The sequence below is a fragment of the Brassica rapa genome, chromosome A09 (genome assembly GCF_000309985.2).
Source record: "Brassica rapa cultivar Chiifu-401-42 chromosome A09, CAAS_Brap_v3.01, whole genome shotgun sequence".
Lineage (NCBI taxonomy): Eukaryota > Viridiplantae > Streptophyta > Magnoliopsida > Brassicales > Brassicaceae > Brassica > Brassica rapa.
The window spans coordinates 44,021,908-44,042,996 of NC_024803.2; the positions used below are offsets into that span (position 1 = coordinate 44,021,908).

A 21,089-nucleotide genomic window follows, 5' to 3' on the forward strand; every position below is an offset into this window, starting at 1 on the left:
AATTTAGTTTTACTTCAGATACATATCTAAGAATCAAAATTTTGAAAAAGAATCACTCGCAAACTATATTAACGGGTTAGTGTTCAAATCTAATATATCAAGCTATTATAAAATACTAGATTTTTTAACCGCGCTACGCGCAGATAAGATATTATATGTATTTCTCAATTCTAAAAAAATAATGTATAATAATGTATTACATTATTTAAAGAATATAAAATAAGACTACATAACATAAATATATTTTTAAAATTTTATTTGTGGGAATCATTATGTTGTTTGATTGTTGTATTTGATTCACATATTTGCATAGTTATTTGTGATAGATGAATAACTATATTTTTATTATCAGTAAATAATATATATTTATTATATGATATAAGAAAAATAAAATTATTTACTTTAAAACAAACTTGTCTCATGTTGGGGACTCGGTTATAGACATATCATATTCGAATGAGACATTTTTACAGTTATCAATCTTCTTAACAGTCAAGAAACAAATTTGAATCTCAAAACAATATCTCATACGATCTCTTTGTTGAATCACTACTCTGAAGAAATTGAATTTAGGTATCAAAAAGGATTAGAAATGATGTGCATATGTGTTATCTAAGTCAGCTTTACAAAGTACTACTATTCATAGTTCATATATATCATTTAAGTCCATCTTTTCTTAAACATCTTGAAATAACTGATGCTAATTAATAATAAACTTTTGACTGGAAAAAAAAATCAAATTTATCTAATTATCGCTTAAATATTTTATTAATATTGTCTAAAAAGCTTTCAATTGATATCATAATTTAATTTTTATTAGTTTTTTTTGTTAATTTTAGAGTTTTTTGTATTTAAGATTTTTTTCCTTATTAAGCATTTTTTTTTTTTACAAAACAAAGTATCAGAGTATTGAAAGTTGAATCTATATTATTGTAAATGTACATAAGAGTTTGTGATTACATATTTAGTGATTTTTGTATATGTGTCCAATAAAGTTTCAACGGCTTAGTGGTATCTGCCATATATTGTTGTCATACTAACCCGGGTTCGATCCTTTCCTTTACATTATTTTTTTATTTTTTTACAGAAAAATAAATGAGATGACGTGGCAACTTCGGATTCTCTGATTGAACGATTTTTTGTGCCTACGTGGACACTCTAAAAGGAGCTTATATCTCCTTTTTAGTATAGTATAGATAAGTGCAGGCTCGAAACATAATTGTCTGTCTAGTATATATTCACCAACTCGGTCTAAAAATTATCTAATTCTAGAACAACAAAACACATCACTTATTACACCAGTTCGGATAATATCTGAATCCGAACGGGTTTTATACCTTTATACTGAAATATTTGATACGAACCCGAACATGTATCCGAACGCCCACCCCTACGATATATGATCATTTGTATCTTGCTTAAAAAAAAAAGTTAAACCATTGATCACAAAATTTTCAATATAAGACTTTTACAATTTTTAGTAATTTATAGTCGTTTTTAAAAATTCAAAATATAACATATAAGAAAAAATCAATATATAACATATAAGAAAAAATCTAATTCTTTTAATAGTATACAATTAAGCAAAAAAAGAGAGGGGTTAGAAAAATTGTTATCAATATGTATTATTCATAATAATTAATTGTTATATATGTTAATCATATTAGGTAATTTTGTAGCTTTTATTTAAGGAAAAAAATATTATTCTGTACACTATTAATTAATTTGATAGTTATTATAACTAAAAGCATAGTATATGTTTATATGGACTAACTTATTTTTCTAACAATTTTAAGAATCATTCTCGTGATGATATGTGAGTACGAAAATACGATAGGATTAATATATAGGGGATATGACAAAAAAATTTGGGCTTTTTATTTATTGCGGGCCAGGGTAACAGATTTTGTTTATCATTGTTCGTACTCTTCTTGTTCCTTGTGGATGCTTACTAATCGTAGGTTAGGTTGCTATATGTGGATGATTATTAGATGCAGGCCCGGCCCAGTTTATAATACTGCCTAAAGTAAAAAAGCTATTTGGCTCCCTACTCAATTCGAACCCGGACCTAAATGCACAAGATTGAGGAACAAAACCACTAGACTACGGACAACGCTCTGCAATTACTATGCCCTTAATTGTTATTGTATTTTTCCGCCTAAAGCCCTAGCTTCACGAGCTTTAAGGGCCGGCACTGATTAGGTAGATGGAATATAATTACTTTCATTTTAATTAATAGTTTTGTTTGGTTTAAGAGTTGTAATAGACTGTATATTGATAGTTCTTTAAGTCGGTGGGGACCTGAAGTAGTGATGTGTGTCTTCGTTTTTGGTTTGTTGGGAAGGGAAAAAGGTGAGCCCACAGTGTTGAAGTCGGTTAACCCCTATGGTTGAGGTGGTTCTCTTTTCGCTAAGGCTGCGTACGTGGGGAGGTTATCTGCGACGGCACTAATAAGAGCTTGAGATGTAAGATATCGCTTAAAGTTGATGCTATTTTTGAGCCATTGCGTGTGGAATTAACAGATTGAATGTGGTTATTTTGTTGTAAGTGCTATTTAACGGGATCGTGTGGAAACCTTTTCTTTCTGGCTTAACAGCGGTGGAACGTAACAAAAGGAGCTGATAAATATTATAAGTATTGACTAACTCGTGCAAGTGAAAAATGATTAGCTTCATTGTAACCTGGGCTTTGTTTTTAATCTTCTTGAGAATGTGTTATGTTTTGATTCTTTCTGGCGTCATTTTAAATTAGTTGGAGGGACCTGTCGACTGTCGTTGGTTTGAACAAAAGGGTAACATGTTTGTTTTTCATAAACAAAGATTTTTTTAATGTTTTGAAAAGAAGTAGTAAGTTAGGAATTTGTTTATGAAGGTGTGCTTTTAATAAAACTTGTAACGAAAGGAAACTGCGGGTTTTGTACAGAAGGAGATGATTTGGGAATAATTCTTACAGATTGCTTCAAAGTGTATGAGGGCAAAGTTTTTTGTTGCTGAGCTGTTCTGTTGATATGTAAGGTAAAAAATAAAAATGTGTCGATGGATGTCATATTTGGAACTCCATCGGTTCGATGTGAGGATTATCTTTGAGAATATTGTTATCCTCAGCTTCAACTTAACATAATTGTTATAATCTCAGGGTGTGATCTTAAATAACTCAGCCAATAATAGGAGGGACAAACTCTTTTCAATTTAAACTCTTAAAATTGATATAACTAAAGTCTAAAACAAAAGCATTCAGGATTACATCTCAAACATAAAATGACAATAGCCAGATCACAGTATCACACAGGGTTCGTGTACTTTTTTGGACTGACTCTTAAAAATAAGGATAGCAAATGTGTTTTCAGACTCTGTTGTAAGCGCTAAATCTCCATTCGTGGAGCTCTAAGGTGTGACGGGTTCTTGGAAACAGAAGTTTCATCATCGGAGCTACCAATTGCATCAGTCTGAGAAGGTTGTGCAGATGGGGGTCCACCAGAGTTTGTCCAATTGCAGGATCATCATCTCTACATGTGGTGTTGTCCGGGAAACTCTTCTTCAGCATAGGAGTTGGCTGATGAGATTTTCTGACAGCGCCAGGCATGTCCTCATCGGGATAGTCATCACCACCCTGTCAGTTTCGATTTACAGAGATTAGTGTTGTACTTTTGTGATCGTTGAAATGTTTAATCAACATAGAATACAAACCTGGTCCACAAAAGCAAGCACATGTGGATGCTGGTTGCTCTCAAAAATTCTGGACGTAGTAAATGATTGATGCTTGGGGGAGAATTGATGTGTGCGTGGTATTTTAGGATGAACACGTTGAGAAACCACGATGTAGTTGTCAGAACATAGAGCTTTGTAGACAATAGGATTGTAAGAGATAAAATCACATAGCATAAGAGATAAGAGGAGATAGAGAGCTAAGCGTAAGAGTAGTTTTGGATTTTGAACAAAAAAAATGCATGGTGTAAAAGGCATGTGACTACTTATTGCTCCCTTCGTGTGTATGGCTCCTGCTAAGTTATGCGCAACCTTTGCGTCTGCGTGTGTGAAAGTTGTTTTGTAGTTATGGATTTAATTTGTAAAAAGAAAGAATACAAACAAAAACGTGGGTGTAGTATAGCTAGGTCAAAAATTCAATTTCCTTTACTAATTTAGTTTCGTTCTAAATTTTTTTATTTAAAAAATATTAGTAGTTGGCAAATTTTTTTTTTTTGAGACAAACTAGAGAGGACGGCATAATACATATGTAGTGTAAATAACAACGGATAAAAACAACAAAGAAAAAGGAACACCAAAACAAAGAGCAAATACTGGAGAAATAGAATAGAATAAGATGATGAGAAAAATAAAACCTAGGAAATGGCTAAGGCGATCCGTGCAGCCTCCTCTGAAGTCCATTTCTGGAGTGTATTTTAAGATGAAACCCCATGAAACCACACCCACGATGCCTGTAAAGCCGTAGCAAATAACTAACAGCAACATATCTCCAGGGATGGGGAGTTTGTGATGTCTCACATACAGAAACGTCGTGACATTGAAGGCCAACAAAAGAATGTGCATCATAATGTCGTAAATAAAGTACTTGCTCTTCCTACACCCGCCAGACATAATATATATATAAATCAAACAATTCACCAGACATGGATGTGTTAATACAAATATCTAATTTGTATAAGAAAACAAAAGGAAAAAGTATTAACACTTGAACTTGATACTCACCACCATAGATGATGACGACTACTTCGAGATTCAACGTCGGTAGAAGAATTCATGACTTAATTTGAGTTACGTCAAAAAAAAAGAAGGTGTAATCATGTACATATATACCAAGAAGCTTTGGGTCTGTTCCCTAGGTATCTTAACGGAGTTTGACTGATTCTTCGGGATTCTTGGGGTCCACTTCGATTACGATCAGTTAGTGTAATTAATCGAGTTTTATTTGAAACTAGGTAATTGAGAAAATGCAAAAAACAGAAAACTTGTTAAAAATTAATAAATGGCCCATGCAGTTCCAAGTGGATATATTCTATCAATTGGTCCGCTCTTAGTTGGGTCAACTACTGGCCCATGGGTTTTCGACGAATTTCAAAGAAAGCCAGTGCTCCACCAAAAAAAAGGCATCAAAGCTCGAGCAAAATGCGCTACTTAAATACAACGTTTAATTTGTATTTAAAACATTGACGAAAAAAGAAGTCGTCTCAAGCTGGATCGAGAGTGGTGTTTGGAGGAGTAACAACCGCTGGTTGTTTGAGTTTGGTGCAGTTCTTTTACGTAAAAATTACCGCTCGGACTCGTTAGTCTGTGACAATGCAAGTTGCGTTACCTTTGCTTAAAGACGATATGTCAATGTAATAAGAAACTTTATGATAATTTTTCGAATTTTAGTGGACTTCTCAAACTATTATTTGTCTCTTCAAAAACAAAATACATACAGGCAGTTTGATTAGTATGGCAAAGATTTAATTTAGGCTGTTTCCTGGTTGGTCTGTGAGATCGAATGTTGTGGAATATGAACATAACTATGTTGTGGCAGTAGAGCTACCAAGAGCCAGTATCAATGATACAAGAGTGGAGGTTGACAAACATAAAGTAACTAATACGCATCTTCTCACATGTTTTCAGTAAATTCCTATTACTCACACTTCTATGAATGCATTCCGTAACAAACATACTGACCGTGCTTCTACAGCTTGACTGTGACAGGTAGACGCATAACTATCTATCTAAACGTTGATGCAGGCACCAAAGGTTCAATTCAAAATTTCCTGGCCACTTCCTAGGAATGTAAACAAGGATAACGTTTCTGCTGAATTAAGTAGAAACTATAGTTCTCCACAATCCAACATTATGATTCTTGATTGAGTTTTAGCTAGTGCACACCTAACAAGTAGTGGTTTTAGACTAGTCACTAGCTATATATATGCTACCTAGAATTTGTCCAAGTTTCATACAGAGCACTAGCAACCTAATATTATAGCCATTTGGAGCAGGGATGACACAATGTGCATAATATATGATATCTGTATGGAGGAAGAAAGAAAAACAATAGTTCATGAAAGATATGTAGAATAGTTTGGTTTTATTTAAAACAGATTGCAGACAAGCATGCCCACAGTTGATAGAGTAAAACAACCCATCAATATTAAAGAAAACCAAGGCTAGAAAAATAAAACAAAAAAAAATCCCAGTTCCATCTAAATAAATCCTAAAAGCTGGAAAAAAATCTCAAACTAGCAATAATTATTGTAGTAAATCCGGAAGCTGACCAAGGTAATCAGCAGCATACGGTGTCTGATACGGGTATGCGAATGTGCTCGACGGTACATGATTAAGCTGATCGACATACATACCATTATCATAAGACATCCACGGAACAGCTAAATGGTTCCAGAAGAGAACCTGATTATTATGATCATAGCTTGGCATGTAACCATTATGGAAGATCATATCCGAAGAAGGATATGAAACTAGATTCTGCTGGCACATCATAGGCATAGAGACCGAAGAAGGCATGGTTGTGGTGGTGGTAGTAGCAGTAACCATCATTCTTTTCCCAATTCCATAGAGCATCCCTTTAGCAAACTTAGAGTCTTCAAACACATGTCTGAGCTTGATAAACACAAGTGCGGTCATTAAACTGTCTGAACCTGCATGGTGCGCTCTTCCCACACGTGGGATATTGAGAAGCTGAGCTAGTTTAGATAAACCGAGGTGTTCACCGAGCCCGTCGCAGTATCCAGCCATCACCTTCAAGTCGTAAACTTCGCCAAAGACTCTCACAACCTCTGATGCAAATTCCCCTCGAGTCTCAGGTAATTTTCCATAGTTGAGAATAGACAGTACGTAAGCAAAGTCGTACGCTCCTTGGAATGCGACGAACTCGACGTGGTCCACGTGCTTCTGGGAGTAGAGGGCTGACAAAAACTTCGGGAAAAAGTTATATTTAAACATATCCACTCCTTCGCTCCTAATCTTGTTCAAGTCCACGCCGTGTTTCTTCAGAAAATCGATCGAGTTCTCGTTGCGCGTGTCCGAGGGGTCACCAAAGTTGGAGAAATTAATCTCCCACACGCCGCCAATCTCTCCCTTCGCGTTGAACAAAGTGAAGCCGCATTGGATCAGCTTTGACGATTCGACGTTAACTTTCATGGTTTTGTAGCAATCATCGTCCGATGAGTGTAGGTATGTCCGGTGCATGATCCCAGGGTACTCTGTATCAAAAGCTATCTTTGGATATAGCTTAAGACATTCCTTCAAACAAGCCAGCTCTTGATCAACGTTCTCCGCCCATACTGTCCTCGTCCATGGTACTGGTCCTAAGCGGTGATGATGATTCACGTTCATCGGTTCTGTTGCAGAAGAAGAAAAAATCTAGGGCTCTTTGTTTAGGAGGAAGAGGCATGAGAATACGATAAGTCTGCTTTGATTTGTAACCTTTAGGGTTCTTGATTTATAAGGTAGATTTATTTTTATCTTTTCCTTTTTTCTTTTTAATTAATAAAATCGGTATACCTCAGTTTCCTTATTTATTGGGTATTATCTCTGATATATAATTAATAAGATGTTTATCATAGCTTGCTCCCCAATTAATTTTTAAAAAAAAACTTTGAGTGAGTTGTGATCTCTCGTATCTGAGCTGTTCAAATCCGCTCCAATTTTGGATATTCTTTTTTTTTAATGATAATGAGTTAGATTTTAGAAATTATCCTTTCTTCATTAAACTAAATTGTAGAAATATAGCTTTACTTGTCGTCCAAAAAAAAAAAGAAATCTAGCTTTACTTAACAAAAATAAAATAAAAATTCATACAAAAAGGCAACTTTGAGATAAGTAACAAAAGTCTTGGAAAAAACAGATCAGAGAAATCGAGTTACCAATGACGATCGAGAAGGTGGTGGTTCATCCACTTGTCTTGCGTAATATCTTCCACAAGCACCATTGCGTCGTCAAAAACACGGGAAGGCGTGGTGTCGGTGTTCTTCTCGGCTGGAGGCACGGTGGTATCGTTAGTGTCACCAACAGCTACGCAGTGCTTTTCAAGGAGGATTCCGTATGGTCTTTTGATCAGACCCACCACGAGTCAATGCTTCGTATGTTCGAGAGCGTCAGTGAGCGTGACGTTGTGGTTGGTTGGTACAGCACCTCCCCTGAACCTCACGTGAACAATTTGGACATGCACGCTGTGTTCAGAAAGTATGCTGATGATCCATTGTTCCTCACTATTGACGTCATGCGTACAGAAATGGAAATTCCCACAGTGGCTTACCTTGTAGTGGACGAGGTCAATGAGGTGGGAAGCAGCAAGAAAACCTTCTTCCGTGTCTTTACAGAAGTTGCTCCTCCTCCTGAGGAGATCGGTAGCTCAGCTAGGAGTACCCTTGTCTCTGAGATGCCTATAGCTGGAGCCTTGCAGGATACGATCGAATCTCATTACTTGTTTGTCAAAAACAAGGTTCGTATTAGCGTGGAGGGATATGATCTTTCCCTCGATCCTTTTGATCTCGACAGATCACTTGAGGAACATTTTGGATCCTGTGGAACGGTTGAGTACGTGGATGTGCCTAGACATCCTGATACCAATGCTATCAGCAATAAATGTAGTACAGTGACTCTCCGTGGAGAATTTGCAGAAGAGAAGGCACTCGCACTCAGCGGGACTGACGTGGAAGGATGGACAGTAACCGTGAAGGTTTTACCGCCAGCGATGACTGAGCTGATGTCAGGGAAGAGTCCGCGCGAATTGGCTCTTGAATACCTCGCCGCCCGCAACTGCTAAATTTATATGTTCCATGTTTTGTCTTCCTCGACATTGTGTCTTTTTACAACTATAATTAATCTCCCAAGCTATGACTTAATTATTAGGGATGTTTAATCTTTCTTCTCAAAGAAGAAAGATTGAATAATGTTTAATAATGAGATAAGTAAAAGATTAAAGCCAATTTTTATGTGAAGGGATCTGTAAAATCTCCTTTTTGTTATTAAGTAGTATTTAACTTTTTAAAAATAAAATACTACAATGTTATGATTCTCGAGTTAGATTTTTAATTTGTACATGATAAATACAGTTGGATATAATCAAAATGAACATCGAATGTAATAAAAAGGACTGAGAAAAAAACAAACAGAGTTTTAATGAAATAGCCGCGAGGCCAGTGGACAGGACACATCTTGAAACATTTGCATTGATCTTGTACTGCTGGTTGTTCTTAATGCAGGTGTCTGTTGGTGTTTCAGACGTTAAGGGAAGAACAGAGATACTCAAGGTTCACTCAGGGAATAAGAAATTTGAGAATGGTGTTTCAAAGTAATATTAGCCATGAGAACGTCTGAATTTAGTGGAGCTGATCTTACAAACCTCTTAAAAGAAGCTGCTGAAGAAGTCATCTTTGGTGAGTCTGAGAAGACAACTGGAGCAGTTGGTGACTTGCAACAGATCACCGGTTTGGCTAAGCATGTATCTACCAAAGTCCTAGCTTCCCTTTTTGTTCAGTTACCCAGGACCAGATCTAAGATTCCAAGGTTTATATACATTATTTTAAAACTTTTAATTAAAAAAACTTAATTTGAAGGCATATTCTTAATAAAAAATCTTCAAATTTTTTTGGGACCAAGGCCAATATTTCACTGCTTTATATACTTGCAGATGGTGACAGCATTTGGGATGTCTGAAATTGGACCATGGTCTGAGAAGCTTGCAAATGCATTAATTTAGCGGTCAAGACACTATCAGGACAAAGCCTATGAGATAGCTTTGGAACACATAAGGAACAACCGTGAAGCTATGGACAAGATTGTTGAAGTACTTGTAGAGAAAGAGACAATGTAATAAGAAAATCTTAGTTCAAACTCACCCGTAATGGCAGGCTTAACAAAAAGTGTCTTTCAATAGTTGGTCTCAGATTCAGCGGTAGTCACATAGACTAGTACTTACAGATGTGATCAATTAAAGGGAACCATTAAAGATGCTCTAAGATTATATACAGACCACTACAATGCAACAATCCAAACATGAATCAAACACTAGACTTTGGACCTAATGCTTTCAGACGCCATTCCCACCACCACCAGTTGCATCATTCTCCCCCTTTCTTCACCCACACCATAGTCTTTGTTGCCTTAATTACACGTGTAGACGACCAATCATGTTTCTGGTTTCTGTAATAACCTTTTCCGCTGTTCAATCTCACAGCTCCGTTGACATTTCTATCTCTTCCTCCCTCTTCTACTCGCTGCTTAAACTGAGTTTCCACACCGATCGAGTTACAAGCAGCATTCTCTCTGTTCTGAACTACTTTTTCTCCCTGAGTTTCCTCTTTCACCGGATTGTTGTTCGATCCACACTTTACAACCGCCTCCACAGGCCCACCTTGATTCTTCTTATTCACCTTCTTCTTAGACCATTTCTTCTTCCTCGAATCTCCTCCATCTTCGTTTGCAGAGACCTCAATTCCCTCTTTCTCAGCGCCTAATCCCATTTCCTCGAGCTTCACCCTTGGTTCCTCTACGGCATTCACCTGCTGCTTCACTCCTCTCTGTACAATCTCTCTTTCCTTCTGTTTCCGCTCTTTATCTTTCATCCAGCGCTCCTGGAGCTGAAGAATGGATACGTAGTTATCCGGAATCGAAGCCGCACTCTTCATCTTCCCATTACTTTTCGCCTCCTTTGGATCTTTCTTTTCCTTTTCAAGCTCCATCACTCATTAAAGACAAACCAAACAACGGAAAGAGTCATTCAGACCGGAAAAGCAATCGGACAATAAAACGACAAACTACGTAAAGCCCAATGGGCTCTTCAACTGAACTGAGAAAACTACAATAGCCCACAAGAGAGGGACGCACTAACTTATCATTTGTTTTATACTAATACATATGGTGATCAACTTATCCAATTTAATTACATTTGTAATAAAAATGAATAATCATGATGTAGCTCTTTCTAGTTTCTATACATACAACAAGCAAAATTGTGTATATTTAATTCAAGATTGATAACTCTTCACAATATTTAAAAATTACAATTTTACCTAATACTGATAAATGTGTATCTAAAATTTCTGATAAATTGTGTATCTAGAATATCTGATGAATCCCCCTATATACAACTGATGAAAAAAACTTATAGGTTCAAAAATAAATGATATTATGAGAGGAAATTAAACAAATAAATAATAGTATGTAGTTTAAAAAGCGGGAAACTAAAAAGTCAACCATAAGTAAAGTTTGAAAGTAGTAGTAATTTCTTAATCAACAACAAAAAAAAATCTTATTAAAAATTCAAAAAAGAAGCATAAGCGATTCTGAGCCCCGACAAAAGCTTTTCATCGTCATTATCTGAATCATTATCATCAGAAACAAAACAAACAGTAAAGCCAACCAAAAAAAAAATCATTCGATCCTCTCTCTCTCTCTCTCTCTCTCCCATCTCATGGCTGGTAGCTACAAAGTCGACGAAGAGTACGATTACCTCTTCAAGCTCGTCTTGATCGGCGACTCCGGCGTCGGCAAATCGAATCTTCTCTCGAGATTCACAAAGAACGAGTTCAACCTCGAATCAAAGTCTACCATCGGCGTTGAGTTCGCTACCAAGACGCTCAGAGTCGATAGCAAAGTCGTCAAAGCTCAGATCTGGGATACTGCTGGTCAAGAGAGGTATGATGATGACGTGTCAAAGCTGATTAGTAGTTAATTTCAATCATAAAGTTGGTTTTTTATGAAAAGTTATTACATCTCTTGTGGTTCTGTCTCTTTGTTAATATGTTTGAATTGAAAAAAATAAATAAATAAATATGTTTGAATTGTTTATGGGTTTTTTGGTAGATACCGAGCGATCACAAGCGCTTACTACAGAGGAGCTGTAGGTGCGTTACTCGTCTATGACGTGACAAGGCACTCTACGTTTGAGAACGCAGCGAGATGGCTAAGAGAGCTGCGAGGACACACGGACCCGAACATAGTGGTGATGCTTATAGGTAACAAGTGCGATCTGCGTCACTTGGTGGCGATTAAAACAGAGGAAGCTAAAGCCTTTGCTGAGAGAGAGTCTCTTTATTTCATGGAGACGTCGGCGTTAGATGCGACCAACGTTGAAAACGCCTTCACTGAAGTGTTGGCTCAGATTCATAAGATAGTGAGCAAAAGAAGCGTGGATGGAACCAACAGAGAAGGAGAAGGAGGATCTTCGTCTGGTTTACCAAAGAAAGGAGAGACGATTAACGTTAAAGAAGACGGATCGGTTCTTAAGAGAATGGGTTGTTGCTCTAACTAGAGTGTGATTGTAGAATTGGTTTGGTCTGGTTAGGGTGGCTCTTGCAATAAAACAAAAAGAACTTTGGCCTGTAAGGGCTTTTAAAATTGAATGTACAATTTATCATTATCTTGTCTTCCCACCACTTATAAACTTGTAATAAACTAGACGAATGCAGATCTTCACCCAAGTAACGTTTCAAGAGCAAAACAACTGTTTATGGTTCCATTACGTAACCTGGTTTTATTTTTCTCTATAGATTTGGTGAAGTAGTAATCATGTGCTCATCTGAAGTCTCATATGCGCAGGTATTAACAATGAGAATTGTTTTAACAATCAGGTTCTTGTTTGGAGTTCCTAAAAGAAGAGCAATAAACTTTTAACACATTGATGGAGTTCCTATTGTGGATATTGATACTGTTATGCAGCAAAAGGATAATGTTGAATACTCTGCACCAACTATCCAGAAAAATGATCTATGTTAGTGGAAAAACTTCTCTTCAAACTAAAGATGATGGTGCCCATGAGCCTGAGAAACATACCATAGAGATTGAAGGTCTCTTATCTGAACTAGAAGCTACTCCTACCCTTCAACAGGAGAACCCGACTGCCTCGCCAAACTTTATCCCCACTTTACCCACTTTAGTAGATTCACAACCTACTCCCACAGTATGGAGTCATCTCCATCAACCGTTACCAACACTGAGGTTAGTGAAACTTTAGTCGTTGGTCCTCAAGCCACAACACATACACCCTTTGCATTTGAGAGCCCTGCTCAGTTCAAAGGGTCAAGAGATGTGGGAGTGGATGAAGATGGGACCGAGCCTTCTAGCTCGCTCAGCTTGACAAGAGGTGGGAGGGAAACAAAACCCCCTAGCAAATACCAAGACATGGAATGGAAGACGGTTCAAGGGAGAGGGAAGCGTGGCCGCCGCGGTCGTGGTTCTTATCACTAGTTATTGCCTTTCATTGCAGTGTTGGTTATTCTAGTCAACTTTGGTTGTTTCATTGGTTGAGATTCAATCTTTTCATGCAAACTTTATCAAACTATAAGACTCATGTCTTATCTTGTAACATTTATCGTTTTTTAATATGAAAGCCCTTTTTCAAAAAAAAAAAACCATTAGATTTATTCTGTAAAAATTTTTTTTTTTTGCTTTCACCATTTATGAAGTGTTAATGATTGGTTTTTCATCACACTGCTTTGTTCACAAAAAGAATTATAATTTACAAAGTCATTTTTCATAATACTTATGTTGCAAAGTACAAACCCTTTTTCTGTTTTGTTACATGCTCATTCGTTTTAGTTGTTACAGAGGTTTTATCTTTGATTCAATACACGAACTCCCAAGCTCTACTGACAAACATACAGATTAAACACTGAGTCTGGAAGTTAAAGTGGTTTCAACTCGGTAACTTTTTGGTAGGAAAGTGTCGGAATTGAGTTTATGAACAAGTTTTTAGCGTATGAGCATGAGATGAAACGCAGCTCTAGTGAACAAGTTTTTGACTGGACAAATTTTTTTTTTTTTGAAAGAATTTGACTGGACAAATTAACATTCACTTTTGGATACAAAGTCGTTCAAATAAAGTATGAAAGTTTGATTCTTTCATATACATAACAAAAATGTAATCTCTAAAGCCATTCTATGTGATTTGTTACGTCTACCTGAAAAGGAAGTGTTTTTTCTGCATTCAAGTCACATGTTGCATTGTAATGGTTCTGTTCAGTTCAATCTCGGCATAATCTAAACACTTTCAGCAACATCATATAAGAGAAAACTCCACTAAAATTAACCCAAAAACTTGTAACCAACCAAAACATTCAAGAGCTCACCACATCTCAAACCGATTCATAAACAGGCAAAGCCAAGCTCTCAAGCAACTTCAAATGAAACAACTTAACATTCCTCCACTTCCCAGGAATCGAACCAGCGATCCCCTCCATAACCGCCACAACATTCTCCGCAATCTCCTTCCTCCCCATAGACAACTTCGCCACCTTCACAACGCTACACGTCCCCGTTCCCACGTAGACCAAAGCCGATTCGCAAACTCTCTCAACCTGCTCCTTCCAGTTCCCGCTCCTCAAGTTAATCGCGATCGGACTCTTCTTCCTCTTAACAAACTCTTTCCCCAGAAGCTTCGGCAAGATCGGCATCAGCCTCCTCTCCGCGAAGAAGAGTTCGTGCCGCCTCCCTCCCTCCGCCTCCAGCTTCTTCAACTCCGCCTTCAGCTTCGAGACCTTGATCACGGTCGTGATTGGTATCTTCTCCGCTTCGATCTTCTTCAGAGCCGTCTCCTTCGTGATTTTGTTCTTGTGCTTGTCGTCGATGATTAGGCAAAGCTCCGGAGGGGATTCGATTAAGTCGATTAGAGGGTGAGGGAGAGGGATCGTTATCGGATTGGTGCGGTCGATCTGGGGAGGCTTCTTTAGGGTTACGACTAGGTAGACGAAGCCGCCGTCGGTGTTGTTGTTGTTGTTATCGAGGGGCTCTGATGAGTTCTGGGGGTTGGATTTGGAGTCCCGCCATTTTAGTAGAGACTTTAAGGCTCTGTTGACGTTCTTTGTGTCGATTTTCGAGTGGTATAACGGTGGAGGAGCGGCGGGGGAGCTCATTCTACGGTGAGAGTAGTAGGGAGAGGCGGCGGCGCGAATAAGACTGGTAGAATTGCGATTTTAGGGTTTTGAGATCTAAACAAAGGGTTTAGGACTGTTATTGTACGAGTTTTATGAAGCGTTCAGCGTTGCCGTTTCCTTTTTCTTTTGTAATTTATTTTTAACGGCGTTTTTCAGGATCTAAAAAATGTCTCAAAATGTAATAAAATAAAATATATTAGAATTAATGATATTGAATACTCAGATAAAAATATTTTAAAGTAGTTTTCTTGTGATTTTGAGAGATTCATAAATTAAAATATAAAATATTTACATTTGGATTTAGATTGAGAATCTCATTACACATGCTTTTTAGTAATATTTGCCAAAATTATCAATTATGCCTTAATTGTAAAATATAAGATAACCAGTGAATATACAGTCACTTTCATGTACATTAGATTATCAATAGAGTTTCATGTACATTAGATTGTCAATAGAATAATACGCATCCTCATTGCCTAATCATATAATTTCCATTTAATTACGAAAATGAAACAAAAAAAAAACAGAGAAGAAAAGGAAACAACAAGCAGTTCGAAACGAAAAAGGAAATTACAAAAAAGGAAACAAACTCTTTATAAATACACACATACCCCTCTTCTTGTATCTTCACAAATAAAACACAAAATCAGTGATAAACATTCTTTAACAATGGAAGAGAAGTTCGTGAAAGGAGATAAAGTTGAAGTATGCAGCAAACAAGTTGGTTTCTTCGGGTCTTACTTCGAGGCCAAGGTGTTGTCCAAGCTTCCCTGCGGCTCCTTCTACAAGGTTAAGTACAAGAACCTTGTGACGGAAGGTGAAGACCCTATGCCGTTGATCGAAATCATCTCCGCTGACGAAATCCGTCCGATGCCACCCAAATTATTTCAGCCGTCAACGTTTAGACGTCATGATAAGGTTGATGCTTTCGACTTAGACGCGTGGTGGTTCGGAGAGATTATCGGACAAAAAGGCGATATGTTCTCCGTTTACTTTCCCACGACCAATGATGTGTGCGAGTACCCACTTGAACGTCTCAGAAGGCATTTTGATTTGGTTAACGGACACTGGGTTTCTTCAGCAGCAAGGCAACAACGTGCTTCTTAGATTCTGACATGTTTCTTGTCATTAATTGTTGTCTTTATAGTATTCACTAGATTAAATTCCACTTAATAATTTTTGTGTCACAAAATATTTAATTCTTAAAGCCACATTCTTTCACGAATTCAGCGGAACTCTTGAACCCTCTAAACCGGTTTACCAGATAACTTTAGATTGGTTAAGCAGTAAAAAATTGATTATGAACATTATTGGTCGGCTAGTATGGACAAGATCCGCCAGTGTCGCTTGCTGAGCACTAAGCGTCAATCGTCCATGCTTTGCTCCCAAGTTTTCATGCATGAACTGATTCCAAAAGTCAACTCTCTTCTCCCATCCCTCACATTTACAGCCAATAAAGGTCAGCCATCATATACATTTTTCTTAAGATTGTAGTCTAAACTATTTTCCAATAAAGATCACTCAACAATCAATACCCCATACAAATGATTTGATTATCGAAAATATATATTGTTTTCTTATAATATATATAAATTCGAAATACATGCAAACGCCGGAAAATTATATACATATAATGAAACTACAATAAGTGGCCGTTGTGGATGCCCATATGAAGCAACCTCTTCCCAGCTGGGACTACACGCTTTACAAAGGTCGGTGCAAAATAATACCTTATTATCTTACGTTGGTCCCCAAGTTATTAAATGATTTGGAATATAGAAAACTTATAATTTTATTTTACCAAAAAACTTATAAATTTATACTAAGAAAATAGGTGCGTAAGCTTGAAGAGCAAGGAACACTATATATACAGTGCAAATGCCAATGCCATTCATTCATCAAACTATTCAACGCAAACTACAAATTTTGCATCTGACTACTTACATTCTAAAATCACCAACATAAAGTGCAAGATGACGGTAAGAATTCTTTTGGTTTTGAATTTTGTTTCTTGCATTTTCTAAATGTTTTCTGATTCATATATGTCTTTTCTTGTATATGAATTTTAACAATCTCTGATCTATCTTCAGACTATTGAAATGAGAGTTCACATGGACTGTGTGGGGTGCGAGAGCAGAGTTAAATCTGCCCTTCAGAAGATGAGAGGTAAAAACTCTTTGATCTATAGAGAATTGCTTTTATATATTTCCTGTAAATCATAGACTATATCAAAAAAATTGTTGTGCTTGTGTTGGAGTTGCATTTACTTTAATTTTCAAAAACTAAGGGTGTTAAAAATAGTTAGAGATGTTGACTCAGTTGAATGAAAACAGGAGTGGATGAGGTAGAAATCGACATGGTGCAGCAGAAAGTGACTGTAACTGGCTACGCCGATCAGAAGAAAGTTCTAAAGAAAGTTAGAAAAACCGGTAGGAGAGCTGAGCTATGGCAGCTTCCTTTCAACCCTGACCACAGCTCTCTCCTAGGCGGTGGAAGCAATAGCACAAACGGTGGTTACTTCTACAACCCTCACGGCTGCAACGGGCCTATCAACCACCATGCACCGGTCCCAGGTTCTTCTTACAATTACTACAAGCATGGTTACGATAGCAACGACTATTCATCTTACCAGCACCACCCTGTTCATGCCTCTATCTTCAGCCACCAAGCTGGTTCTAAGTTCAGCGATGAGAATCCTAATGCTGCTTGTTCTATTATGTGAAATTTTTTTTTTTTTGCTTACCACGTATATGGTACGAGCGTAAGTATGTAATCATAATTAAGTTCATTACTTCAAAAAAACTATTATGTGTTACTTTTTGTCTGCTTATGTAATGTAACTTAAGCTCATCTGGCTACTTAATTCTCTTTTATGTTTTTTTTTTGTCATCTTCTCTTTTAAGTTTAAAGGGATTAATATAATTATCAGTTTCAATACGCAAACAAGTAACACACAATTTTCTTTTAAATATTTTTTCATAGAGTGGTAAAAATTAAAATTGCGTCCAAATGGTAATTAATTGATGTGTCACTCAGAGCTCATACGGATTGTTATAACATTGATCGTATAACGCATAGTCTTTTTCTCGAAGTATAATGCATAGTTATTATCTATTTATCTACGTAAACGTAATTACCCAATTGATATAAAATTCACCAATCACAAGCTACAAGGAACATGAGATTATGGAATAATAAAAGCTAAACTGGAAAATATCAGAGAGTGGTTTAGTACGAGCATGAGGTTTCAGCTGCTGCTTCATTCACAGATCTGATGCTCTTAACATTCCTCTTCCTCATCTTCTTTTCGTTTCCTTGCTTCTTTCTCTTGTTCGATCGCTCTTTCGGATTGGCCACTGCTCGAGTAGTAACATCGGAACTGACGATCTGGAGAGAGGTCATACAACATTCCTGCCATTTGAGAGCTTCGATATCGCTTATCACTTGATCGAGAGTTAAGGAAGCTGACGATGAGGAGAGTGTGGTTTGATCCAGAGTCGAGCGAGAGAGATCTAGCAGCTCCACTGCGTCTACGGCTTCGCCAACAGTTTTCTGGTACAATCATTCGCGAGAGTATATATCAATTGTATAGTTGGTTTAGTGTAAACCAGAGTAAACCAGTATTTAACAGAAACAATCAAATTAACGGAATCGGATGACTGAAGCTTCAAAACTTCGATCAAACCAAAATCTCAAAGCTGTTTTCTCAAATTTCTACGGGTTTAAGAGATGATCGATCGATGGTTACCTTAGTCGAGTGGTGAAGCTTTCGGAAACCGTGCAGATGAAGGATCTACAGAGATGAGTATTCAAATGTTAGAAATGGAGGAGGAGGAGGAGAATCAGATCTATCAGAGGGAAGAATCAAAATACCTGATTGAGGTAGGAGCAGGTGAAGTCGATGGACTTTCCAGAGTTGAAGTAATCAACGTACTCTTCTAGAGTCATCTTCTTCTCTCCTCCTCCCTTCATCTTCTCCGTCTCTCTTGGCTTGTTGGTTTAGCGCTGAACGAGATATAAAGAGAGTAACTGTCAAATTCAAATTTCGAAAGCTTACATTGGGCTTAACACTAACAAATGGGCTTAATAAAGCCCATTAAAGAGCAAGTTGGTGTTTGGTGACTAGTCAGAACCTAATCTATCTTTCTTTTTCCATTAAGTGCGTCTCCTCTAATAAAATTGACTCGTCCTCCTCTTCGTCTTCCTCACGCGTTCTCCTCCTCCTCATCAGATTCTTCACCGGAGAGAGTATCACCACCCGCCAACCATGTACCCTCCTCCGATGCTCGTAAATTGCTCCGGCTGCCGAACCCCTCTCCAGCTCCCATCCGGCGCCCGATCCATACGCTGCGCTCTCTGCCAAGCTATAACTCACATCGCCGATCCTCGCTCCGCCCCTCCTCCTCCTCAATCGCACTCCTCCGCCGTCGCTCCTCCTCCTTCGCACGTCCCCGCGCCTCTCGGTCAGCTTCCTCACCCTCACGGCAGGAAAAGAGCTGTGATCTGCGGTATCTCGTACCGTTTCTCTCGCCACGAGCTTAAGGGATGCATCAACGACGCCAAGTGCATGCGTCACCTTCTCATCAATAAGTTCAAATTCGCCCCAGATTCCATTCTCATGCTCACCGGTAAAGAGATGACCGTGATGATTGTCCTTGAAAACTGATTAAACTAATACTAAACCGGTCTAAACCGGTCTAAACCGGTATAAACCGAATCGGACGTCTAGGCATTTTTAGAACACGGTTTAAAGTGAAAAACACATTTTAATTATATTTTTATTTTAATTCTCATGATGTTTAACTGTTTGATGCAGAGGAAGAAACTGACCCGTACCGTATCCCTAACAAGCAAAACATGAGGATGGCGTTGTATTGGCTAGTACAGGGATGTACAGCTGGCGACTCGCTTGTGTTTCACTACTCTGGTCATGGCTCTCGTCAAAGAAACTACAACGGTGATGAAGTTGATGGATATGATGAGACGCTCTGTCCTCTGGACTTCGAAACTCAGGGGATGATTGTTGATGATGAGATTAATGCGACTATTGTGCGTCCTCTTCCGCATGGTGTTAAGCTCCATTCTATTATTGATGCTTGCCATAGTGGAACTGTTCTTGATTTACCGTTCTTATGTAGAATGGACAGGTTAGTTTTTTTACCTTCACAAATAAATTATTTTTATGTTTACTATATAGAAATTGTAAACTTCAAGAGAATTAATTAGATTTATTGAATTACTTACTATTGGTTGAAGTTATTAGAAATTGATAATTTCAAAAATTATGCATTTATAATAGTGCTCCAATATGTTCTTTTAATTGCCGTTGATGGACACACTTGTTTGATATTGAAACAGATCTGGGCAGTATGTGTGGGAAGACCATAGGCCAAGGTCAGGTTTGTGGAAAGGAACAGCTGGTGGAGAAGCTATATCAATAAGTGGATGTGATGATGATCAGACATCGGCGGATACATCAGTAAGTAGAATGAGTTTTAAGTCATATGTCTTGCATTTGTAGCTGTGTTCCTAAACTCATGATTGAAAACATGTGTGTGTGTGTACAGGCGTTGTCGAAGATCACGTCTACTGGTGCTATGACTTTCTGTTTTATCCAAGCGATTGAACGCAGCCCACAAGGTACAACCTATGGAAACATTCTGAACTCTATGCGTACAACGATAAGGAATACAGGGAGTGGCGGTGGTGTTAGTGTTGGTGGTGGCGGTGGTGGAGTTGTTTCGAGTGTGCTGACCATGCTTCTGACAGGGGGAAGTGGTATGGGTGGATTAAGACAGGTATATAATCCTTGTTTCACTTACTCCTGTTCTGACTAATTGGTAGTAATGCGTGTTTGAATTGGTAGTAATGTGTGTTTGAATCTGTGTTTTGACAGGAGCCTCAACTTACTGCTTGTGAACCATTCGATGTCTATGCAAAGCCTTTCATTCTTTAGTAAAGACAAAACTTAATGTATAGCGAGTGCGATGCGAATCTGTCCATCTGATTTTTTTTTTTTTTACTTTTTTCTTTCAAAAGAATAATATGTAAGACATTGATTCGTTGCTTTAATGAGGATATGATATGCTATATGTCTATGCTTATGCTTATGCTGTTATATATGCAGTAGCAAGCAGAATCTTGACAGAGACAAGTGCTACTATCCTTGCTCGTTCTATAGGTGATAATATCTAATTCACGTGGTAAACATGGA

At 37.7% G+C, this 21,089-nt stretch overlaps 8 protein-coding genes across 8 annotated transcripts; 4 read left to right on the forward strand and 4 right to left on the reverse strand.

Moving 5' to 3' along the window:
- Positions 1-876: 876 nt before the first annotated feature.
- LOC103843553 (probable CCR4-associated factor 1 homolog 1) lies at positions 877-7,375 on the reverse strand. Its single transcript, XM_033278366.1, is given in 3 exon segments — positions 877-3,609; positions 3,687-6,239; positions 6,241-7,375. Coding segments are annotated over 2 exon segments (1,113 nt in total). The 5' UTR covers positions 7,332-7,375; the 3' UTR covers positions 877-3,609; positions 3,687-6,217.
- A 2,469-nt stretch (positions 7,376-9,844) lies between these two features.
- On the reverse strand, positions 9,845-11,012 carry LOC103843554. The gene has a single exon (XM_009120292.3). It carries the CDS (start codon positions 10,679-10,681, stop codon positions 10,061-10,063), a length of 621 nt encoding a protein of 206 aa, XP_009118540.1. The 5' UTR covers positions 10,682-11,012; the 3' UTR covers positions 9,845-10,060.
- A 245-nt stretch (positions 11,013-11,257) lies between these two features.
- On the forward strand, positions 11,258-12,462 carry LOC103843556 (ras-related protein RABA1a). The gene is made up of 2 exons (XM_009120293.3): positions 11,258-11,636; positions 11,805-12,462. Exons 1-2 carry the CDS (start codon positions 11,413-11,415, stop codon positions 12,250-12,252), a joined length of 672 nt encoding a protein of 223 aa, XP_009118541.1. The 5' UTR covers positions 11,258-11,412; the 3' UTR covers positions 12,253-12,462.
- A 1,399-nt stretch (positions 12,463-13,861) lies between these two features.
- LOC103843557 (ribosomal L1 domain-containing protein 1) lies at positions 13,862-15,714 on the reverse strand. The gene has a single exon (XM_009120294.3). The coding sequence runs from the start codon at positions 14,849-14,851 to the stop codon at positions 14,075-14,077; it is 777 nt and encodes a 258-aa protein (XP_009118542.1). The 5' UTR covers positions 14,852-15,714; the 3' UTR covers positions 13,862-14,074.
- Positions 15,545-15,982, forward strand: LOC103843558 (protein AGENET DOMAIN (AGD)-CONTAINING P1). The gene has a single exon (XM_009120295.3). The coding sequence runs from the start codon at positions 15,545-15,547 to the stop codon at positions 15,980-15,982; it is 438 nt and encodes a 145-aa protein (XP_009118543.1).
- Positions 15,983-15,996: 14 nt separating this feature from the next.
- LOC103843559 (heavy metal-associated isoprenylated plant protein 28) lies at positions 15,997-17,812 on the forward strand. The gene is made up of 3 exons (XM_009120296.3): positions 15,997-16,854; positions 16,966-17,041; positions 17,209-17,812. The coding sequence occupies exons 1-3, from the start codon at positions 16,849-16,851 to the stop codon at positions 17,595-17,597; spliced, it is 471 nt and encodes a 156-aa protein (XP_009118544.1). The 5' UTR covers positions 15,997-16,848; the 3' UTR covers positions 17,598-17,812.
- On the reverse strand, positions 17,600-19,136 carry LOC103843560. The gene is made up of 3 exons (XM_033278367.1): positions 18,749-19,136; positions 18,624-18,668; positions 17,600-18,427 (listed from the first exon to the last, which is right to left on the reverse strand). Exons 1-3 carry the CDS (start codon positions 18,845-18,847, stop codon positions 18,104-18,106), a joined length of 468 nt encoding a protein of 155 aa, XP_033134258.1. The 5' UTR covers positions 18,848-19,136; the 3' UTR covers positions 17,600-18,103.
- LOC103843561 (metacaspase-1) lies at positions 19,059-20,977 on the forward strand (the record flags this gene model as incomplete). The annotated part of the gene is made up of 5 exons (XM_009120298.2): positions 19,059-19,503; positions 19,692-20,022; positions 20,234-20,354; positions 20,443-20,673; positions 20,772-20,977. Coding segments are annotated over 5 exons (1,188 nt in total), but the record flags the coding sequence as incomplete, so codon positions are not given.
- Positions 20,978-21,089: the final 112 nt, after the last annotated feature.

Coding starts and splice junctions, on each gene's coding strand:
- LOC103843554 (XM_009120292.3), bottom strand. CDS start 10,681: ATGGAGCTTGAAAAGGAAAAGAAAGATCCAAAGGAGGCGAAAAGTAAT.
- LOC103843556 (XM_009120293.3), top strand. CDS start 11,413: ATGGCTGGTAGCTACAAAGTCGACGAAGAGTACGATTACCTCTTCAAG. Junction 11,637..11,804: donor GATACTGCTGGTCAAGAGAG/GTATGATGATGA, acceptor GTTTTTTGGTAG/ATACCGAGCGATCACAAGCG.
- LOC103843557 (XM_009120294.3), bottom strand. CDS start 14,851: ATGAGCTCCCCCGCCGCTCCTCCACCGTTATACCACTCGAAAATCGAC.
- LOC103843558 (XM_009120295.3), top strand. CDS start 15,545: ATGGAAGAGAAGTTCGTGAAAGGAGATAAAGTTGAAGTATGCAGCAAA.
- LOC103843559 (XM_009120296.3), top strand. Junction 17,042..17,208: donor TGCCCTTCAGAAGATGAGAG/GTAAAAACTCTT, acceptor GAATGAAAACAG/GAGTGGATGAGGTAGAAATC.
- LOC103843560 (XM_033278367.1), bottom strand. CDS start 18,847: ATGAAGGGAGGAGGAGAGAAGAAGATGACTCTAGAAGAGTACGTTGAT. Junction 18,669..18,748: donor CCTGCTCCTACCTCAATCAG/GTATTTTGATTC, acceptor TCATCTCTGTAG/ATCCTTCATCTGCACGGTTT. Junction 18,428..18,623: donor AGCTTCACCACTCGACTAAG/GTAACCATCGAT, acceptor TGATTGTACCAG/AAAACTGTTGGCGAAGCCGT.